This window comes from Anolis carolinensis, unplaced genomic scaffold, assembly GCF_035594765.1.
Source record: "Anolis carolinensis isolate JA03-04 unplaced genomic scaffold, rAnoCar3.1.pri scaffold_12, whole genome shotgun sequence".
Lineage (NCBI taxonomy): Eukaryota > Metazoa > Chordata > Lepidosauria > Squamata > Dactyloidae > Anolis > Anolis carolinensis.
The window spans coordinates 24,486,573-24,508,469 of NW_026943823.1; the positions used below are offsets into that span (position 1 = coordinate 24,486,573).

General features: G+C 40.4%; 1 protein-coding gene across 11 annotated transcripts in view; it reads right to left on the bottom strand.

The window, feature by feature from the left end:
* Positions 1 to 10: 10 nt before the first annotated feature.
* mtm1 (myotubularin 1) overlaps positions 11 to 21,897 on the bottom strand; it is a 28,118-nt gene continuing 6,231 nt past the window's right edge. For 6 of the 11 annotated variants that reach the window (XM_062964058.1, XM_062964059.1, XM_062964062.1 and 3 more), the window contains 12 exons: positions 21,001 to 21,095; positions 20,228 to 20,338; positions 19,789 to 19,890; positions 17,528 to 17,611; positions 16,583 to 16,732; positions 14,899 to 15,087; positions 12,423 to 12,608; positions 12,100 to 12,306; positions 9,733 to 9,825; positions 9,486 to 9,599; positions 7,453 to 7,585; positions 11 to 3,257 (listed from right to left, as the gene is read on the bottom strand). In XM_062964058.1, coding sequence (XP_062820128.1) covers positions 2,899 to 3,257; positions 7,453 to 7,585; positions 9,486 to 9,599; positions 9,733 to 9,825; positions 12,100 to 12,306; positions 12,423 to 12,608; positions 14,899 to 15,087; positions 16,583 to 16,732; positions 17,528 to 17,611; positions 19,789 to 19,890; positions 20,228 to 20,338; positions 21,001 to 21,095 — 1,823 coding nt within the window. In that variant the 3' untranslated portion in view covers positions 11 to 2,898. Of the gene's footprint in view, positions 3,258 to 7,452; positions 7,630 to 9,485; positions 9,600 to 9,732; positions 9,826 to 12,099; positions 12,307 to 12,422; positions 12,609 to 14,898; positions 15,088 to 16,582; positions 16,733 to 17,527; positions 17,612 to 19,788; positions 19,891 to 20,227; positions 20,339 to 21,000; positions 21,096 to 21,897 lie in introns of all 11 variants that reach the window. The other 5 variants (XM_062964057.1, XM_062964056.1, XM_062964054.1 and 2 more) reach the window with 5 other exon arrangements.

The following is a 21,897-nucleotide window of genomic DNA, read 5'->3' on the forward strand; positions in this document are numbered from 1 at the left end:
AAGAGACATATAAAAGCGTTCATTGTTTATTTCATACGACTTAACCAGTACTTTTTTTAAAAAAGAAAAGAAAAGAAATTAAGCCAACATTTGGCGTCGACATCTAATGACAATAAATCCTCCACAAAACCCAGGACACCGGTGTCACCTGTGGCAACATAATTCGATCATGAGAAGGCAACGTGTATTTTCGACCTGTTTGGACGTTCCTTCCCCGGAGAACACAAAAAAAACGTAGTGTTTTACTTTGCGAAAACAAACAAAACGAACAGCAGACCGAATGAAACATACAATCGACGGGAGAAGGTTCCGGTGCTGTAATGAAGAATGAGATGTTTGCACACTGCGAGAAAAGAAAAGGCCATTGAAGTCTGCATAGTTTTTAATTCTTCTTTCAGTTGTGGAGTTTTATAGGACGGTGGGTCAAAAAGTTCGGCATCCTGTGTGATAAAAACATTATGAATGAACATAGAACAGGAGAAGCTGTCTGAACTCTCCTCTATACAAAACTACCATTCAATGTAGTCATCATCAATTCGTACACATTTGCGCCATTGTTTAACCCAGGCATCAAAACCATTTTCGAAAAATTCAAGGTTTTGCTGTAAGGTGGGTGAGGCACTACTGACAGTGCTTCTCCAAAAAATTCAAGTCTGCCAGATCAACACAGAAGGTTAAGCCAACAGTGATTTGGGACACACAGAAAGAAGAGACCATGAAAATACATTTGTTCCATCAAGCTTCATCATGATAACACATGTCATTTTTCACAATCCAGGCGATTGCACAAATGGGCCTGTCAGTTGTGCCTCACTCGCCCAACAGCCCCGATTTGGCCCAGACTGACTTTATCCTGTTTGGACCTCTGAAAAACAACCTACAACAATGGTTCTCAACCTGTGGTTCCTCAGGTGTTTTTGACTTACAACTCCCAGAAATCCCAGCCAGCTTGCCAGCTGTTAGGATTTTGGGAATTGAAGGCCAAAAAATCTGGGGACCCACAGGTTGCGACCCACTGACCTACATGGTTTCAGATTCAATGACTTGAATGATGTTAAAATCATGGATCACAAAGCAAAACCTTTATTTTTTTTTCCACAATTGGTTGCTGTGTGTTGTGCGGGCTGTACGGCCATGTTCCTGAAGCATTCTCTCCTGACGTTTCGCCCACATCTATGGCAGGCATCCTCAGAGGTTGTGAGGTATCATACCTCTGAAGATGCCTGCCATAGATGTGGGCGAAACGTCAGGAGAGAATGCTTCAGGAATATAGCCCGGAAAACACACAACAACCCTGTGATTCCAACCATGAAAGCCTTTGACATTTCCCAAAATGGTTTTGATGCCTGGCTTAAATGATGGCGCAAATGTGTACAAATTACTACGTTGAACGGCAGTTTTGCGTAGAGGACAGTTCAGGCTACGACCTGAAGCAATTTCTGCTGTGATATGTTCATACATAATGTTTTTATGACACAGGAGGCAAAACTTATTGACCCACCCTCGTACTTTAGCGATAAGGTGATTTTCCTTGTAATTCAATTTATGCATTTTGTTTTCCGATTTCCGTGAAGGTGGGGTAAGACAACTCTATGTGCATTTGTGAAACAGAGGACCAAAGGGTCATGAAAAGAGTGGAAATTCAGAGAAAACAGGTAGTGAGTTGAAAGCGCTCATGCGTTATGACTAGGGCTTCAGTCTATCCCTGAAGAAGTAGTGCAAATCCCTTAGTAGACTATTTACTGCATTAATGTGCTCCACCTTCCTTGTAATGAAAATATACTATTTCTAAAATACACCCTCCCTCCTCCTTCAACGTCCTCTAAAACTAAGAAATTTATAGTACTTTGTGGACTCTAAAACGTTAGAACTCCGGATATTTACACTTTACAAAGAGAAGACGATTTCATACACTCCCAACGCAATGTACATATTTATCCTATATTATCCTCCCCCGCCGTAGAATTTCGCCGCGCAAAACGTACACGTACAATAATTTACAACACCTTCAAAGAGCCCGCTGGCTTTGAAAAAGGTTAGCTACAAATAAGTCCTTCATACATCCTATGTCCTTAAGCGTGTTCCGAACTGACCGAAGAACTAGTTAAAAACTAAGCAAAATATCAATTAAAATACCAAGATTTGTGCAGATTTCACAAGTGCTTAATTAAAAAACAAAAAGATTCCCGGAAAAAGGAACAAATTATAAAACTGGACAGAAGACGGCGAAGCGAAGGATCTGCAAACTTAGTGCAGACGGTATTTTCTGTAAGTTGTTTCGATAAAACACTGATTTGTGAAGTATTTACACGCGCGCGCAGGCGCGCACCCGAACAAACAAATATATATCCCATCCAAAGAATAAAATATTAATATATCTGCTTTTAGAAGATAAGGCTGATGCTCGGAATAGGCACAAACGTCGAGGGGAATTAAGTCGCGGCAGCTTGTTACGGCTACCGCTGCAATAACTTTTTAACTGTAGGAAGGTATATAAATCGCATATAAATGCTTTCTCTGCTGTCCGAAGGCGTGCGGTTTGGCAGAGTCCTCATTGGCGTGAATGGCACCTTGCTCGATGGATGTATTTTAAGTCCGAGCAAGAGAGAGCCTGTTGCAAGCATGGGTAAACATTGGCTCTCCGGGTGTTTTGGACTTCAACTCCCATCATTCCTGGCCTCGGGCCTTTTCCTTTTCCCCCTCAGCCGCTTAAGCGGCTGAGGGGGAAAAGGAAAAGGCCCGAGGCCAGGAATGATGGGAGTTGAAGTCCAAAAGCCCCAATGTATACCCAGCCCTGCTCTAGAGTCAAACGAGTTCCAAAAAGCTTATGGCTGTTACTGAAAGCATTAGTTAAATATGTCTGAAGGAACAAAACAAAACAAAACCCACACACCTCTTTTAAAACGCTAGTTCGACTACCATGTCTGCAGGCAAACGGTTCCGAAAGGCACGTAAATCAACTTCGAAAAAGCCCACTTGTATTCGGCTCCCGCTCCTCCTCTCAGGACAAGGGAAGGAGCGCAATATAAGGCATCTCTGTTTCCCCCTCCCGCCCGGTTCAGCACCACCGAAAGGACGGCCACGTTCCTTCAAAAGTGAGTCTGCACGTGGGACATCATCTGCGAGGAAGAGGAGGAGGAGGAGGAGGAGTTGGAGAGTCTGGGGTTGTTGGTGATCTGCAGCTCTTCCAGCCGGCGCATGTAGTCGTCGCGCAGAGCCAGGAGCTCCAGGTAGCGCTGCTCCACCGGGTTCGGCTGCTGGGAAGAAGCGGAAACACGTCGAAAACGGGTCATTTTGAGACGTATATTCGAGGCTCAGCACATCAACGAGACAAACAGAGGCCTCTCAAACCCGATACAGGACGCAGAGGTCTATTTTGGGAGCACTTCCTTACGTAAAAAAAAAAATCCTACGTAGCAATCTATCCTGTTTCACCGAAAATAAGACATCCCCGGAAAATAAGACCTACCGTGTTTCCCCGAAAATAAGACAGTGTCTTATATTAATTTTTGCTCCCAAAGATGCGCTAGGTCTTATTTTCAGGGGATGTCTTATTTTTCCATGAAGAATTCACATTTTTTGTTGAACAAAAAATTGAACATTTATTATATACTGTACAGTAGTTGCCATCACAAACCAGCATAACCAGACAAACTGTGAATCCTATCAAGAATTTCTTGTTACTACCATTATTTCCATGTACAATACGCTATGGTACATACATTAACCGATCCTGCATGCTCTGGTGTTCTGTTTGGCGGGCATGCTTCCAAACACAAACTTTGCTAGGTCTTACTTTCGGGGGAGGCCTTATATTTAGCAATTCAGCAAAACGTCTACTAGGTCTTATTTTCTGGGGATGTCTTATTTTCGGGGAAACAGGGTAGTAGAGGTTTTGCCGACTTATTAAATTTATTTATTTATTTATTTACTTGCAACATTTATACCCCGCCCTTCTCACCCGAGGGGACTCAGGGCAGCTTACAAAAATTGGCAAAATTTAATGCCCAAAATGCAATCATAAAAACAAAACAATATAAACAGATCTATTAATAACATCGTTAATACACATTATAAAAACCTTAAAAACGTATATTTAATTAATTCCATTCATCCGAGATCCTCATGCTTCATCCTTAAATCAGGCCATGTCAACTTAGTCATTTACTCATCAAAAGCTTGGGCACATAACCATGTTTTCACGGCCCTTCTGAATCCCAGCAGGGTAGGAGCCTGTCGGATATCTGCAAAATATAAGGCCTCCCCCAAAAGTAAGACCTAGCAGAGTTTTTGTTTGGAAGCATGCCCGGCTCCTGCCAAACAGAACACCAGAGCATGCAGAATTGGTAAATGTACATACCAGTTGTACATGGAAATAATGGTAGTAACAAGAAATTCTTGATAGGATTCACAGTTTGCCTGGTTATATTGGTTTGTGATGACAACTACTGTATAGTATATAATGAATGTTCTTTTTTTTTGTTCAATAATAAATATGAATTCTTCTTCATTGAAAAATAAGACATCCCCTGAAAATAAGACCTAGCACATCTTTGGGAGCAAAAATTAATATAAGACACTGTCTTATTTTCAGGGAAACACGGTAAGAAAAACCCTACGTAGCAATCTAGAATAAATTCACTGAAAGCTTTGTATGCTTTGCATTCTATCGCTGCTGTGTCTTGATCACCGTGCCATGTGTTTTGGCATATGTATTTTATACTAGTTTGTGTGCGTGTGTGTAGTATGTATTTATTTATTAGCGACATTTACGGTATATACTCGAGTATAAGCCTAGTTTTTCAGCCCTCTTTTTAAGACTGAAAAAGCCCCCCTCGGCTTATACTCGGGTGAGGGTCCTGGTTGGCTTATATTTGGTAACAACAGGCAATATATAATAACTCAACACAGCTGTCTATTCTAAACAATATCTGAAAAATATGCACCACAGTAAAGGTTCAAAACATAGAACACAATATGTATATTAGAGCATCACCCCGAGTTTTAACTTAATGTTCATGTGGTCTGCCCTTGTTTTTATTGTCTCCTTGTTTTATTTTGTAATGGATATTATTTACTGTATTGCTTATTGTACTGTGTTGTGCTGTTCTTTTATATGCTGTTTACATTGTATTGTTTTGGGCATGGCCCCATGTAAGCCGCCCCGAGTCCCCATTGGGGAGATGGTGGCGGGGTATAAATAAAGTTTGTATTATTATTATTATTATTATTATTATTATTATTATTATTATTATATACATAATAATGTTAACAATAATACAAATAATAATACAACTGATGATCCAATTCTGTCAGCTGTAGTGGCACACAGTCGTAACTTACAGAATATAAAGATTTTTAGACTGCAATCACCCAGATTTAATTGCTACACAGAGAAGTTTTCAGTGTAAAACATATATCAGACATGTATCAACAAGACTCCAACTAAAGTTTGTTAACGACACAGTATGTGTACATTCAGTCTCTTCAAAATGGCATATAATATGCTGTAAAACTAAATATATCAGTGTCCAATTCAATTGGCTCAAACCTGGCTTGGAGTCAAAACAAATCAAAGTCTCTGTAGTCTTGGAGTACTTCTATAGGACTCCTCAGGATGTAAATGCAGTCAATTGGCTGTAGCTCCAGCTTGTAAGAAATGTTGCAGTCATTTACAGTTCCCAGCCAGGAAGCTCAGTCAGATAGTTGTTATTTTAAAGTGGATGGCTGTGAGCCGAAGTAAGCTGTTTACATAAGCCGTTTGTAAACGTTTGTTACTCTATCTATTATGACGTGTATTATTTTCCTGTATTCTTCATCATCATCATCATCATAGGTATTATTTTACTCTATTATTATTAATAAGAGGATACATAAGCACATTTACATTGAAGAAAATGAGAATAATGATTTGATCAGAGTTGGACAGTCTTATCTTAAATTGGAGTTTTATGTAAGTATTCAAAAACATTTAACCTACTAATGCCTCAATTAATGTCATTTTATTGGTATCTATTTTTATTTCTGAAATTTATCACCCTCGGCTTATACTGGAGTCAATGTTTTCCTAGTTTTTTGTGGTAAAATTAGGTGCCTCGGCTTATATTAGGGTCGGCTTATACTCAAGTATATACATTATATCCCGCTCCATACTACCAGTTAAATGTTTAATTTCTCAAAATACTAATAATGTACTGAATTGTTTCTTTAAAAAAAAGTCATGTGGCTAAAAACAAATTATCTGACATGTTTCCTCAGTGAGATGGGATGCAGCATAATGTTGTGTGTGCAAAACCCATCCCTTTTGACCCACACAAAGATCTTCAAAACAAATATTAAGATTCCCAGCGGCAGAAGCTGTTCTGAAAGGCCTTCAGAACAGAGGCGGCCTGGCTTTCTTCCAGCCCCAGAGTGCCATGAACACGATCAGAGGGGCTCGACAGAAAAGCTCTGCCTGAAGACGGCAGCTTTTTTGAGTGGTTCGCTGATAAAAGGCCGTTTGTCAAACACAGGTGCTGCCTTCTCTCTTTGCTCCCAGCTGTTCTGCCAAATCTTGAGGATGAAAGCTGCCAGGCATGGGCCATCTTTTCCTGAGCGGGCGATCAGCGCTTAAACGGCAGCCAGCCAGCAAAATAAATGCGAAACGCCCCAAGAGGAAGCTCACAAAACCCATCCAAAGTCAATGTGGAGACAAAGAAAGCTTGTGCCTTCCCTCCAGGTCTTTTGGACTCCAACTTCCAGCATTCCTAACAGCCTCAGGCCCTTTCCTTTCCCCCCTCAGCCGCTCATATCTCACAGAGCTTCAGCCAATTCAACATAATAATAATAATAATTACTATTATTATTATTATTATTATTATTATTTTATTCTTGTACCCCGCCTCCATCTCCCCGTGGGGACTCGGGGCGGCTTACAAATGCAGAACAAAAGTACAATAACATCAGGAACCGAACAACAATGCAAATAAAAATTTACAAAGACATAAATAAAATGACAACCATTAATAAAACACAGGTTAAAATACAGCAATAGAGTCATAAAAATGGACTGGGCAAAAGTGCACTAAACACTTGTAAACATGGTGGAAGTTAAAGTGTTATAAGATCATGGGGGAGAAACCTTTAAAAGGGGGGTGAACCCTGAGACTAGTACGGGAAGTTTATCATTGCAAATAGGCGGTACTTATTCAAAAGCCTGAATGAAGAGCCATAGTTGTAGCAGCCACAAAAGCAAAGTTTCTGGAGTACAACAGTTACCTTCCAAGTAAATACCACACAGGAAACAACACTTTCAAAACAGGAATAGATTTTTAAAAAAATTTGGTTACATATGTGTTATCTATCTATCTATCCATCCATCCATCCATCCATCCAACTACCAATCTAGATGATCTATCTTCCATCCAGGCCCTATTAGCCTTTCAATACTTTCCTTTATGATAAAAAGCTTACCTGTTGCCTGATCCTTGGGTTCCACCGAATGTAATAATTGACCCAGAGTTCCAAGTGCCGCATGCTGGCGACAGGATAAAGAGCCCGGTTCAGTTCTTTTGTGTAAAATGGGTTGACATATTTTGCTTTTGTGCTGTTGATCAAGGACCAGAGAGACAACGTTTTCTCGCTCAGCTTCTGCACACACACACACACACACACAAATACCAAAGAGTCAGCATTATTTCAGGTACGTGGCGCACAACAGAACAGTGTGGCTTGACAGCTTTTGCACTTTGCATAGCTGCTGCCTTGCGTAACGGCCCTTATGTAAGAGGCACACATTCTCTAAAAAGCATCTTCAAAAAACCCCCGTTGAACAAAGGAGCGTAAGGACCTCCACACCTCTTTTGGCACAGATTAATGTCAGGCTATGTGGTTTCGGTGAACGAACTACCTCTGACAAAGCTCAGGTTTCAGGATCAATACCAATGGGCAACTTGGACCTAGGACCAATCCTGCCCTGCTAAGATCTAATTCAGTGGTTACCAACCTTTAAGAGACTGCGGACCACGGAGACAAAAATTGGATACATCGTGGACCATCAAAATCAATCAACCCTCTCCCCACCACCCAGACAAACAACTGTTAAAAGGGTCTTCAAATAGCTAGAATGTCTTAATCATCTTATTAACATTCACATATACATTTCTTATTTTGTGATATATAAAGACAAAACACCATTATAGACTTAATGAAAAAATAACATGATTTTTGAGTTTGCATTTTGTTCACTAGGTAGGTAATAATAATAATAACTGTTAAAAGGGTCTTCAAATAGCTAGAATGTCTTAATCATCTTATTAACATTCACATATACATTTCTTATTTTGTGATATATAAAGACAAAACACCATTATAGACTTAATGAAAAAATAACATGATTTTTGAGTTTGCATTTTGTTCACTAGGTAGGTAATAATAATAATAATAATAATAATAATAATAATAATAATAATAATAATAATAATAATAATAACAACAACAACTGCAAAAGGCCACCCTACTGGGATCTGCCCGCATCATCCGAAAATACATCACACAGTCCTAGACACTTGGGAAGTGTTCGACTTGTGATTTTGTGAAACAAAATCCAGCATATCTATCTTGTTTGCTGTGTCATACAACAACAACAACAACAACAACAACAACAATAATAATAATACTTTATTTATACCCCGCCACCATCTCCCCGCAGGGACTCAGGGTGGCTTACATGGGGCAGAGGTCCAAACAACATAAGGACAAAATAAACAGCAACATAATACAAATCACAATATAAAAAAGATAAAACAGTAATACAATATGAAACAAGAGGATTATAACAGTTAAAGCCAATCAATTAAAATATCAACACAAGGATAAAAAATTGCATTTAAAACACATAAATGGTAAGGCCATAATAAATACAGGATAGATTATTAAAAACCTTCTGGGGCTGATTAGTTAATGACTGCTGGAATCCTTGGGTTGATACTATTCCTCAATGCCATGCACACGTTGTGGCATTGAGTAAGAGTAGACTGGCATCTGGATAGCAGTTGACTCCCAGGCTGGCTTTTGAAGCCTGATTTGTTTTATGGAAGCCTTGTTCTTGTAAATAGTGCAACCATATTATTTTGCTACAAATAAAAGCCTCCTATGGAAGATATAACATTAGTCTGTGTGTTTTTGTTCTTTTTATCACTTTTGGCTACTGGTGGTGGGTCATACTGCTGCTAATACATTACTCCGCTGTGCATTTATGGGGACAGTCTTTTGTCAATAAGCCCACTCGCCCAACACAGGGAAGGAAGGAAACAAAACTGGGCAAAAGGGAGGGAGTTGTGTCTTTAATCCCTTCTCTTGTAGCAAGGAAGGACTGGACTGCAAGGAGAATGAGGCAGGAAGTGAAGACGGGGCCCAGAGAAAGCTCCATCATCATCGGCTCGTCGCGAGGAAGCAATAAGGGATAATAAAGTGGGATAGAAATACATACAACAACAACAACTCACCTCTTTCTCTCTCACAGAGTCACAGTTGTACAAGAAGGTACCAAAACGACAGCTATACAAGTGATCCAGAATCGTAATCAAAAATTGCTCGTTGAATTCAAAAGCCGTAGGAAACTAGACACAAGAGGGACAAACAGAGATAGAAACGGAATCATAACATGAACATGAACAGAAGCTAATGCTTGCCAGCCGGGCTGGAGGTGGTAACAGCAAATCTGAAGCAGAATCTTTCAGGAGCAGAACTTACTTGTTTAGACATCTGCCAAACACAGTCAATGAACTGGAGGAAGATGGGAGACCTGTCGGCATCAGCGTGGTTCTTGTCTCCATGGCCAATTCTCTGGTATTTAAAAAAACATAGATCAGACATAAACATCACTTGACTTAATTAACATGCACTTGGGAACAACTGACATTCAACAAAACTCAGAATTACTTCTGAATCTCATCACGCTGCATTAAGTCCAGAGAAAATCTAAATTAATTGATTTTCCCTTAATTTCTTTCCATTTTTATTCAACAAGGAAACTAGAAGATCGAAACATGTCAGATATATGGATTTGTGGGATACTACATTTTATTTACTGAGTTTAATTGAGAAAGCACAAGGCTGGGTGAAGTCTCTTTATCTTGTCGAATTCAGAGAACATTTGTGTGTGTGCTCACTTAAGATTTCATAGCTTACGTTGGTGAATTTCACCTATTTGCTTTTCTAAGTTCCACATGTACATTTCTGGCTGACTTGTCATCTCCAACTTTAGTCTTTGTTCCTAGTATAAATCCAAGTGTTTGAATCAACAGAAACATATGGCTAAGGAAAAAGCAGCTCACACGTTGCAGTTCGCCAGATTAAATATTAATGAATGGGAAAAAAGCATTAATTAAAATTTTCACCTGTAATTTTCATAGAGATCTCTCAACGCATTATAGTTTCCTTTTTAATCTTCCATTTCCTCAAAATTCACATAGGATAGGGAAAAGGCAGAACTACTTAATGCTTTCTTTGCCTCTGTCTTCTCACTAAAAGAAAGCCGTCTTCAACCCCAGCAACATGGAATGGACGAAGGATTAGGGGAAATCCAACCCCAAATAGGGAAACAAGTCGCCCAGGAATACAGCAGAGTCTCGCTTATCCAATCCCCACTTATCCAATGTTCTGTATTATCCAACACAATAGGTCTTTTAGTAGTCAATGTTTTCAATACATTGCTATGTTTTGGTGCTAAATTCGTAAATACAGTAATTACTACATAGCGTTACCATGTACTGAACTGCTTTTTCTGTCAATTTGTTGCAAAAAATGATGTTTTGATGCTTAATTTGTCAAATCATAATGTAATTTGATGTTTAATAGGCTTTTCCTTAATCCCTCCTTATTATCCAACATTTTCACTTTTCCAACATTGTGACGGCCCATTTATGTGGTCATCGCTAATAGTCAGCATGGATTTATTAAAAACAAGTCATGCCAGACTCATCTGATATCTTTTTTGATAAGAGTTATAAGTTGGGTTGATGCAGGGAACGCTGTGGATGGAGCAAATCTGGATTTCAGGAAGGCCTTCCTTCCTTCGACAAGGTCCCCCATGACCTTCTGGAAGGAAACGAGTCCAATGTGGGCAAGGCAAAAGTATGGCTAGGTGAATCTGGAACTGGTTAAGTGAACGAACTCAAAGGGTGCTTCTCCCCAATGAGTCTTCCTCGGAAAAATGCCAATATATACTCTTATCTGTTGTCTGTCCTGTAGACCTAATGGCATTGAATGTTTGCCGTGTTTATGTTCTGTGATCCGTCCTGAGTCCCCTTTGGGGTGCGAAGGGTGGAATCTAAATACTGTAAATAAATACTAAATTATAAATTTTGTGCTTCGACTCCCACAATTCATAACAGCCTATCTGTCAGTGTTTTATTATTTGGGTCATTTCTTAAGTGAAAATGAATAAGTGTTTGCAGGAATCATGTCCCATCTGGTTTTGACCAGCAGCAATTAAGACACCTGCTTTAGATTGAGGGCTATTAATAGAGTCTAAGTCTTATGTTAGTGTTGTATGTGGTGTGTTGTATGCAGTATTGTAAAGTGCAGTGTTGTGTGTAGTGTGTGTGTGTGTGTTAAAGCTGTGTTGAAGAAGTGGTGTTAAAGAGTTGTTGGAGAGAAGAGCATTATATGAAGATGCTGTGATGGTAGCAAAGATGGTATTGCTGCTGAAGAGCTACTGAAGTGGAACTGAAGAGAGGTTTGAAGACGGAGAGTCCAGAAACCACAGAGGTTAAAGCTTGAAGATAAGAAAGCTTTGTGTTTGCTGCTGATAAAAGCAAAGGACTGTTTTGTATGTTTTGTTTATATAAATCTTTCTTTACCAAAAGGACAGTTTTGTTTTGGAGTTTTTCTCCTTGGACGAGGGTGCAACTTCCGCATAAGGGGTTGAGAGTTTGGAACCCAATTGACTAGCTGCGACATATCGACTCTTATGAAACTGTGGGAGTTGAAGTTCAAAACACCTGGAGGGCCAAAGTTTGCCCATGCCTGTCTTAGGGAAACAAACGTTCTTGGCTGGGGCAGAGTGACAACTGAGTAGACATAATACTGGAGAAATGGGTGTTTAATGGCTCTCACCGAGGAAAACTTGTGCCCAAAGCTGATCCACTCCTTCTGTACCAACACTTCGAAGCCCAAAATGGTTCGGTAGTAGCTGTCCAGCATCAGCATGGAGAGGGAGGTCAGCTGTGCCGTGCGATCCCAACCGTCGCTGCAGTGGACCAGGACCGAACTCTTCCCGGAGGACACTTTGTCCGCAATCTGAATGGCACCTGTTAAAACAAGCTGGTCGAAAGGGAATAAAAGGGAATAAAAACACTCTGAGATCATTCCAAAAGATCATTCCTGGCAAAGTCTCCAAAGAGCGGAGATTTGTGCTGGGAGGGGGGTCTCATTGTCACCTTGATGTGTTCAAGCCAATGCGTGGACTCCAGGCTAGAGAGCCAGTGCGACTCCTCCACATGCGGGTAAACAATGTCCTTTAGCTTCTTCAAGGATTCCCGCATGACGTGGATGTTATGGATATCTAGGAAGAGCAGCTCGGCGTTGGGATAGGCGTCCTCGCTCTCATACCCTCCTCCCGTGGCCTGGAAATCGGGAGAGGAAGCAGCAAGCACCCATTAGATTGCGGTGGTGGCCATTTTACACAATCGGTGGTTTACACAATGAGCCACCAGTCAACTCCAAACCAGACATAGGCATTATTCCACAGGTATAAATATAAAACCCACTTCCCTTGTTTCCAATGGACCTCGCAACCTCTGAGGATGCCTGGCATAGATGTGGGTGAAACTTCAAGAGAGAATGCTTCTGGAACAAGGCTATACAACCCAGAAAACTCACAGCAACCCAGTGATTCTGTCCACGAAAGCCTTCAATAACACAGTAAATGTCTGGGTTTCTTTTCCAGGCTGTCTGGCCATGTTCAAGAAGCATTCTCTCCTGACATTTCACCCACATCTATGACAGGCATCCTCAAAGGTTGTGAGGTCTGTTGGAAATGAGGCCAATGGGGTTTATATATCTGTGGAATAATGTCCAGGGTGGGAGAAAGGACTCTTGTCTGTTTGAGGCAAGTGTGACTGTTGCAACTGGCCACCATAATAAATAATAATATAAACAACAATAATAATAACTTTATTCTTATATCCCGCCACCATCTCCCCAAAGGGACTTGGTGCGGCTTACATAGGGACGAGCCCAAACGACATTATATACCCAAAAATTGACAGTAAATTAAAACATATCAATACTAAACAAAACGACTTAACATAAAAGCCCGAGCATCAATTTTTAGCAACAACAAAAGGTGACTAGTGCAGAGCTCAAGGGTCCATAGGTAAAACAGAAAGAATAAAGGAGGAACATGTGGCATCTCACCATGATTCTGGCCGTGAAAGCCTTCGACAACACATCATCATCATCATCATCAATTCATTTCTATCCCGCTTTTCTCCCATGGGTGGGATTCAAAGTGGCGTACAACATATAAAATTCATACAAATACATCCAACCACAATACATAATCAGTTAAAACATCATGTTGTTTACTTGTATTTGATAAGACTGAACACAAGCTACCCAAGAGGAGATGCCTAGAAAGGAACTTCCTCCCATTTTGAGAAAGAGAGGTCTAAATAAAAGCAAGCAGGGTGAAACTCGGCCCAATCTAGTTGCTATTTGACATCATAGGTATTTCTGCTTTCATCACCGCCTCAGGGCTATTTAAACATTAGTCTCTCCCAATAAAATCTATTACAGCTCGAGCTTTGGCTTTAGGATATATTTATTTCTGCCAAGGATGCTTTAAAAAAAACACTGCTAAACGACACTACAAAAGTTTCTCTAAGTTTCCCAGCTGTTGCGCCCGACCCCTGGCTTGGTACCGAGGGATGAAAGAACAAAAAGTACACACCCGAAGAGTTACGGAAAATCTGAACAGACTTTCCGAGGCACATTTGGTGTCAACATGTTTCCCAACACAGTAGGAGCCAGCCAAGTCCTCCTAGCCATAAGGAAAGGAAAGTGTTTCTGTCTATCAACATGGTACAAAAAGGGGCACGGAAGCCTCCCTCGGCCGCCCGCGTCTGCCTGTCCGTCTGTCTGGAGCGAAGGGAGGCGGTTAATTTTAGCTGTGGATGGGCTGAGTCATTATCCTGGGGTGCGGACCGAGGAACAACAACGCCAAGGGAGTCGCCAGGATGCAGGAGGGAAGGAATGCGGCCACCAGGCTCCTCAGAAACTGCCTCCAAATCCTGCATTTCTTTCCCATTTAAGGACTGACAACAATGAAAGTTCCCCCGCTGTTTTCAAAGCTGAAGTCAGAATTAGTTTCAGGTTTCTTGGGTCAAGCGACTCAAAAGAAAACCCTGAGCTTGTCTCACACAAAATGCTTGTGGTGGACTCCGTAACGAACACATGCATTTGTATCTTTGCAAGTCCACCTCTGCCTCCACCTCTGCTCTCCCACCCTCCTCCTCCTCCTCCATCACCTTTCCTCCACTTTTGGTTCCAAGGCAACTCTCAACAAATTAAAAACCACACAGTGAACATTCACAAAATGCCAAAGCAAAACGAGCACACCGCTTAAAACCATAGACCACTGAAAGAAGAGGTATCTCTAGCAGTTCCAGACTCCAAGTTGTAAATCCTGCTGCATTTCTACCGCAAAGTTTCCTTCCAACAGATTCTATGTCCGTGGGGAAAGCGATAAGGTTTTGGTCAACCGCTGGCACTGACACTGCAGAATACAATGTCACTGGCCGATCAGCAACGTGGAGAGTATTATGGCACAGCAACCATTTCTACAGCCCAACTACTACTATTAATACCAGAGGCTTATCTATCACCCTGGATGCCGTACCAACACCCGCTTACCTTATTGGCGACCGCATTTACGTTGGGCCTTGCGTCATAGATGGTCAGTTTTGAGAGCTGCCCATTTGTGTCCCTTATGACTTCAAGGTACTTTTCGTCATCTTTGTTCCTTTTGCCACTCATCCCAACCAGGGGCTGGCTGCAGCGCGTGATGACGGCCTGGTTTTCTGGATGGATCCATGATAACACCTGAGCGAGCGGCATCAAAGAGTCGGTGAGTGCCTGATCGATTTCCTCAAACCTATTTGCAGATTCCCTACCTGCAGAAAACAGCCTCTAGTTAAAGCCTCCATATTGAGACTCCCCTTGAAGATGACGGGAAGAACCTGGAGGAGCTTCTTTCTCATTGCCTCCTTTCAGGTCATACAAATAACCCGTGAATCATACTACTACTACTACTACTAGTAATAATAATAATAGCTGTATTTATATCTGGCCCCCTCTCCCCAAAAGAATTCAGGTAGCATACTATTGAACTATTTAAACACTGCAAGTACAAGAGTGAATGACCCAAATTGGAGGCCCTTTCTCAAGGACTGAATAGAAAACCACATGCTGCAACAATAAGGTAACAGTGTAAAACTCCGTTGGTTTCACACAGAGAGAGCGGCTCTTAAAATAACCCACAAAACAACCACTTTTGTAATTTACCATTACACTCAAGAAAAACAACAGAAAGTGAAGTGGCCGGGCTCAACACAGCAGGCTAAACTGCTGGCTGCAGAAAGGCCTGCTGATTGAAAGGTCGGCAGTTCGAGCCCAGATCGGAGTGAGCACCTGCTGTCAGCCCCAGCTCACCTGCCCACCTAGCAGGTCGAAAACAGAAATGCGAGTAGAAAAATAAGTACCGCTTTAAGTGGGGAGGCAATATTATTATTATTATTAGAGTCTGACAAATATTGTGTGCCAAGCAAAGGGCTGGCCAAGCAAAGTAAAGTCTAACACAGTCCAATCGAATTCCTCTTAAACAGGCATTATTTTAAAGTTCTCTGCCTTTGCTATAGAGTGAAAAAGTATTTGCAGGTGAAGAGAAAAGGGTTAAGGTATCATCCAATAATAATAACAACAACAATAACAGGTGACAGTCGCATTGACGAAAAACAACAGGAAAAACTCAGCCGCTATCAGGACCTCAAAACTGAACTTCAAAGACTCTGGCAGAAAACAGTGCAGGTGGTCCCGGTGGTGATGGGCACACTGGGTGCCGTGCCAAAAAATCTCAGCCGGCATTTGGAAACAATAGACAATGACAGAATTATGATCTGCCAAATGCAAAAGGCCACCCTACTGGGATCTGCGCACATCATCCGAAAATACATCACACAGTCCTAGACACTTGGGAAGTGTTCGACTTGTGATTTTGTGATACGAAATCCAGCATATCTATCTTGTTTGCTGTGTCAGACAATAATAATAATAAAATGATAAGACGTCTTTATTTGTATTCTGCCCTATCTCCCCTAGGACACTCATCCAAGACCACAATTACATCTTTAGTCAATGATACAACAGGACTGCTAATTGGGAAACATGACAAAATCTTTTAGACACGAAAAATAAATTAAATGCACTCTATGAACACGTGCCGCATTGCAGACTATATCACGAGGGCAGGTGCACCCAATACTCTCTGATTAGCAATTCTATGCTACGCAGAACAGTTTCCATCACTCAAATCACTTACTGGTATTCTACCTCGGGATCTAAAAGCAGACACCTTTTTGAGATCATCGTCTGTGGTGTTGTATGGCACGACCAGAAGCGAGGGGTACGTGTCGCACAAAGCGTGATGCTCGTTGAGAAATGTGACCCTCCACTGGTCATTAGGCAGACCCTGAAAGACAAAAGAGGGGACATTTACGGTGCCATCTCTCAAGTCTGCTTAAAACAATAGGAACATAATACGTGTGCTATTATGGCCACAGGGTGGCAATAACCGACCAACTTAAAAGAGGTATCTACATAAACGAGCAACGGGAGAAGTCAATAGGAACATTAAGGTTGAGACAACAAGTGGAAGAACTTTGGGATACAGAGGAAAAGTCCAGCAACAAGAGAACTGTTTTCTACCAACTCTGTCCCATCTATACTTTTGGGATTCTCTTTTTTTATTCTTTCTTAAATTCTGGACTTTGCAGTCTTTGGATTATATTTACAAGACTGTTTGAGTATGGACATTTGTTTTACTAAAAGCAAAAGTACAAGGAGAGATATCAGAGTGAGTCACGAGGGTCAAATGCAGTGCAGTGCGTAAAGGCAATTCAAGCTTCAGATATATATTCAATTCTATTGTTCCCCAAACCATTTGACGAGGAAGTTTTGGAAGAGTTTTAATATCTGTTCAAAGCACTCTCTGCTCAGACCAATTCTACAATAATCCAGTAATTTTTAAATACTTCTATTCTGATTTAAAAAATACAACACAAAATGCACCACTAGATTTATATCACAGTCAATCTCCCAAATTATGCTTTTTAAGGCTCATAAAGTAAGAATAAAATGTCTCCAATGTCCTATTTCTCTATCCATTTAAGCCCACAGTAGCAAGCAAAATCGGAGAAATGACCACCGTGTTTAAAACCCGAGAGTAAAAACAGCTTTGTAGATGCCAAGATAAAAGGAAACTTACCTGTCTTCTGTATTCCACCATAGGATTGTAAACTAGCCAACCGTTTTCAGGAAATTTCTCTTCATTGAGAAATGCAAAAAAAGGCTGTTAGGGATGACACAAAAACATTAATTAGTTGATGGAATTCCAACAGAAGATAACAACAACAACAACAACAACAACAAAAACAACAACACTTTATTTGTATACCATTCTATCTCCCGGTAAGGGTCTCAGGGCAGCTTCCAGCATAAACAAAACATCCAATATCAACACAAAAACATACAAAACAATGTAATAAAAACAAGGCATAGTTACTAGAAACTGAATATGCTCATTAAAATTAAACCCAATTCAAGCCATTCCATTGGGTGAACAAAGACTGAACAAACACAGCCCTCATTTTAAAGAGATTGCTCTGCTTATGTCTATGTCGATATGAAAAGTGGATGTTTAAAAATTCAGTCATTTTCCTACCCATTAAAAAGCACTCTTTTGTTTTTCACCAGGAAAAAAATGCAGGAGGAGAGAGCGAGCTTATTGCAAAGTTTCAAGGAGTTCTCTCTACCCTCAAACAGGGAGAGATGTCTTCCCACAATGAAGATAATACAATAATGCTGATGAGAGCTGCAGTCGAACAGCAACTAGAGGACTCATAGAGTTGGAAGAGATCCCGAGGGTCTTCCAGTCCAGCATCATTCTGCCAGGCACGAAGGCACAATCCAAGCCCTCCTGGCAGATGGTCATCTAGCCTCCGCTTAAAGACTTCCAGAGAAGGGGACTCAAAGCAGCCTATTCCATTGCTGAACGACTCTCTCTGCCAATAAATTCTTTCCAAGGTTTAGGTGGACTCTCTGTTCTTGCAGTTTGAATTCATTTCCAGAGCAGCAGGAAGCAAGCCTTCCTCCTCCTCCTAAGTGAGACATCCTTTCAAATGTTTAAACCTGGCACTCACGTCCACACTCAGAGCAAAACCAATCCTTTTTCTACATTTACATCTACATTTCTGCATTTGCAATCTAAGCTAGAACAACTCCGGCAGTTCAAAGTGGTCAACATTAAAAATGAATCACAGGCCAGCTTAACCTGACACCCAAAGTGAAGTGAAAATCTATATTGCACAAATATGAAATATTTAGTGAAAAATCCTAGCAGCCTCAGCCAAGTGCAGACACAAAGATGTTGGCACGGCTGAAAGAGGCAAGCAACTGGCTGCTGGCCATAATAAACTGCTTACGCAAGATTTTTCTCTGTCATAAATCACAGAGATTCATTCCTGTGTCGTTTATTGACCAGATTATTCACTTGTAATTGCCCAGTGCACACAGTCGGGCCTAACATTCTTCCTGCTCTTAGATGCTAGTTGTTGTACTCCAGAGCAGGAAGCACCTCTTAACAGCCACAGTCCAGTGCAAGTTAAATCAGCAAAGGAAGATTATATAAAAAGCAGTTCAGCAAAAATAGTAAAAACTTCAAATTCTAAATGTAAGAAATAGTCCACAAGATACAAGGCACAAGAGTAGTTTCCAAGACCCAAAACAAACAAGGCATACTAATATTATAATACATTGTATATACATGTAATATTAATAATATTATGATGTAATACAATGTAATAATAATTATAATTCACTATTATAATTGTATATTTATATTACATGCAATATTACTAATAATATTGCGATATAGTTGTATAATATAATATATTGTATGTATATATACTTGTAAACTGCCCTGAGTCCCCTTCGGGGTGAGAAGGGCAGTATATAAATGTCGCAAATAAATAAATAAATAATAAATAAATTAGTACAGGAATATAAAAGAACCAGGATACACAGGTTAAGGTAAAGGTTTTCCCCTGACATTAAGTCCAGTCGTGTCTGACTCTGGGGTGGGTGCTCATCTCCATTTCTAAGCCAAAGAGCTGGCGTTGTCCGTAGACACCTCCAAGGTCATGTGGCCACTGGCATGACTGCATGGAGCGCCATTGCTTCCTGCCAGAGTGGTACCTATTGATCTACTCACATTTGTTTCTGGCCTTGCTTTGGAGAGAGGCCTTTTTTTTTGGCAACCCATGTATCCCCTGGACCCATTTCAGTTACCCATCTCTATAGACCTGCATAGGAACTTTTAGCCTTTTAGCCCTTCGTTGAACTTCAATTCTAAGTCTAAATAAAGGAAACTGTTGCAATTATTTTCAAATTTGCCGTTTGTTTTTGTTGCTTTCTTTATTTTGTTGTTATTGAGGATAAGAATTGAAATGTCCAGCAAAACAAACTCACCAAGTTATGTGACTGTGGAAAAGCATATTTGGTCAGCAGCTCAAATATATCTCTTCTGCTGTGGCCTTCTTGTTTCAGTGCAAAGCGCAAGTTTCTCATATCCTAAAATTTGAATTACAGAATATAAATTTTAAAAAATAAAGCAAATGCAAACACACGTATAAGCCAACGGATACATCCCAAGTGCCCTGATAGACAAAATAAAAGCATTTTCCGCATATAAATTTTTGCTTTCTCATACGAATACACACCAAGAGATTCCGTGAAAGCCCTTGTAGGGTTAGACATAGGATGCACATTTAAAATAAATGTTGTAATATACTGTATTACTTGTCATTTAGGGGAAGTTTATTTTCCAGTTTGCCTGGCTGTGCTTATATGAGCAAGAGCATAAAACACGATGGGTGGCGATGGGGAAAGACTGTTGATATATTATTACCTTGCAAGTAATGTCCAATCCATATGAATTCTCTCCTCTACTCGATGCGCCTCCCATTTTCTCAATCCTTGAAATAGCACCCAGAGGAACATCTAATATCACCACGGTATCCTGATTGAGGAAAGGATCAAACAGATTACTCCGAACACAAAAACACACCGCTAATCCCAGTTTTATTTTGCAAAATATCCTAGTTCGCTATCAATCACAAGGCCAAATAGTCAAGACCGAATGTGATGCGTTCCCTGTGAACTCCACCAAAAATGGACCTGGAACTCACTTGGCACAAAGATCCCGCATGACAAGGAAAAAATACTGGAGGTCTTTGGCGGGATTTATAGGAGTTGTAGTTCACCTACATCCAGAGCGCACTATGAACCCAAACAATGATGGATCTGGACCCAACTTGGCATTGAACCCCACCCATGATGCATCCAGAGCAAACTTGCCCAACATCACAAACTTTAAGTACTGATGGAGTTTCTGGGGGTTCACCTGACATGATGGCAGTTGTAGTTCACCCACAACCTTATGCATTTTGTGCAATCAAAAAATTTAACTTTTTCAAATAACCCGGGCAAGCAAGTATTGCCCTAAAATATGTCCACAGAAAGCTTTAACGCTAAAGCCAAATGAGCTAAATGAGGTAACATAATTATAGGTTTGAGACAAGAGCAATGATTGTAAAATGATTGTAAATTGAGTCACTTTGGGCGGAGAAGCCACCACGATAACTTGCTCCACACATTAGAGTACTACTAGAGAGTATTTACCGATTCCACGCTTCTCAGGTAGAGCCTGTAGTTTGTTATGTATACTCTTCCTTTGACAGGACCGTTAAAGGGGCACATGTAAATGACCTCTTTGTCTGAGGAAGGAACAACAGGTTTACAATAAAAATACGGCAATATTTCCAAGAGACTTCCTCCTCCTCTTCCTCCTCCATCCCTGTATAGATAAAGAGATGTAAAGTTGGCTGTTCTGGCCCTGAACTCAGCTAACACTGTCAAATATCTCTAAATGCACGGAAAAGGCAACCATCGTTCCTTTAGAACAGCCTGGTTTCTACAGAAATATTTGTCTGGAGAATCTGAAGCTTAACATCTAGAAGTATTCAAACTATTCAGATTGTTCTTCACCCGATACAGGCGCTTTCCTGCCCTTACAACACATTTCGAAAGAAAATATCACCAATTTTCTAAACAGGGACAAAACATAGCAAATAAGTAACATTATAAATACATTAAAACTGAAATGCAATAGTATCCTTAAGAAGGCAACAATATCCTTGAGAAGTTTTCTCCAATTTGCTTCATAGCTACAAATAAAAAAATAAGTCTCTGAATACTTGTTGTCTGTTTTTATAGTCTTTCAACATGTATTAATCTCTTTGCTACAGTCTAAACAAAGCCTTTGATTAATGCTGAATTCCCGATTTGTGTATAAAAGAGTTGCGTCTTCTTTTGATACCTAAGATTTACTTGTATGCAATCCAAATGGATACTGTATTTCTTCAGTTTTAAGACACACATTTTCCTAGATAAACATCTCTAAAAATGGCATGCGTTGGGAAACAATGAAAATGAATACAATATGGCTACCAGTACAGTATTTTTTTAAAAAAACACTCTAAAATCAGGACCATAAATAAGGAACAACATTCAGAAGAC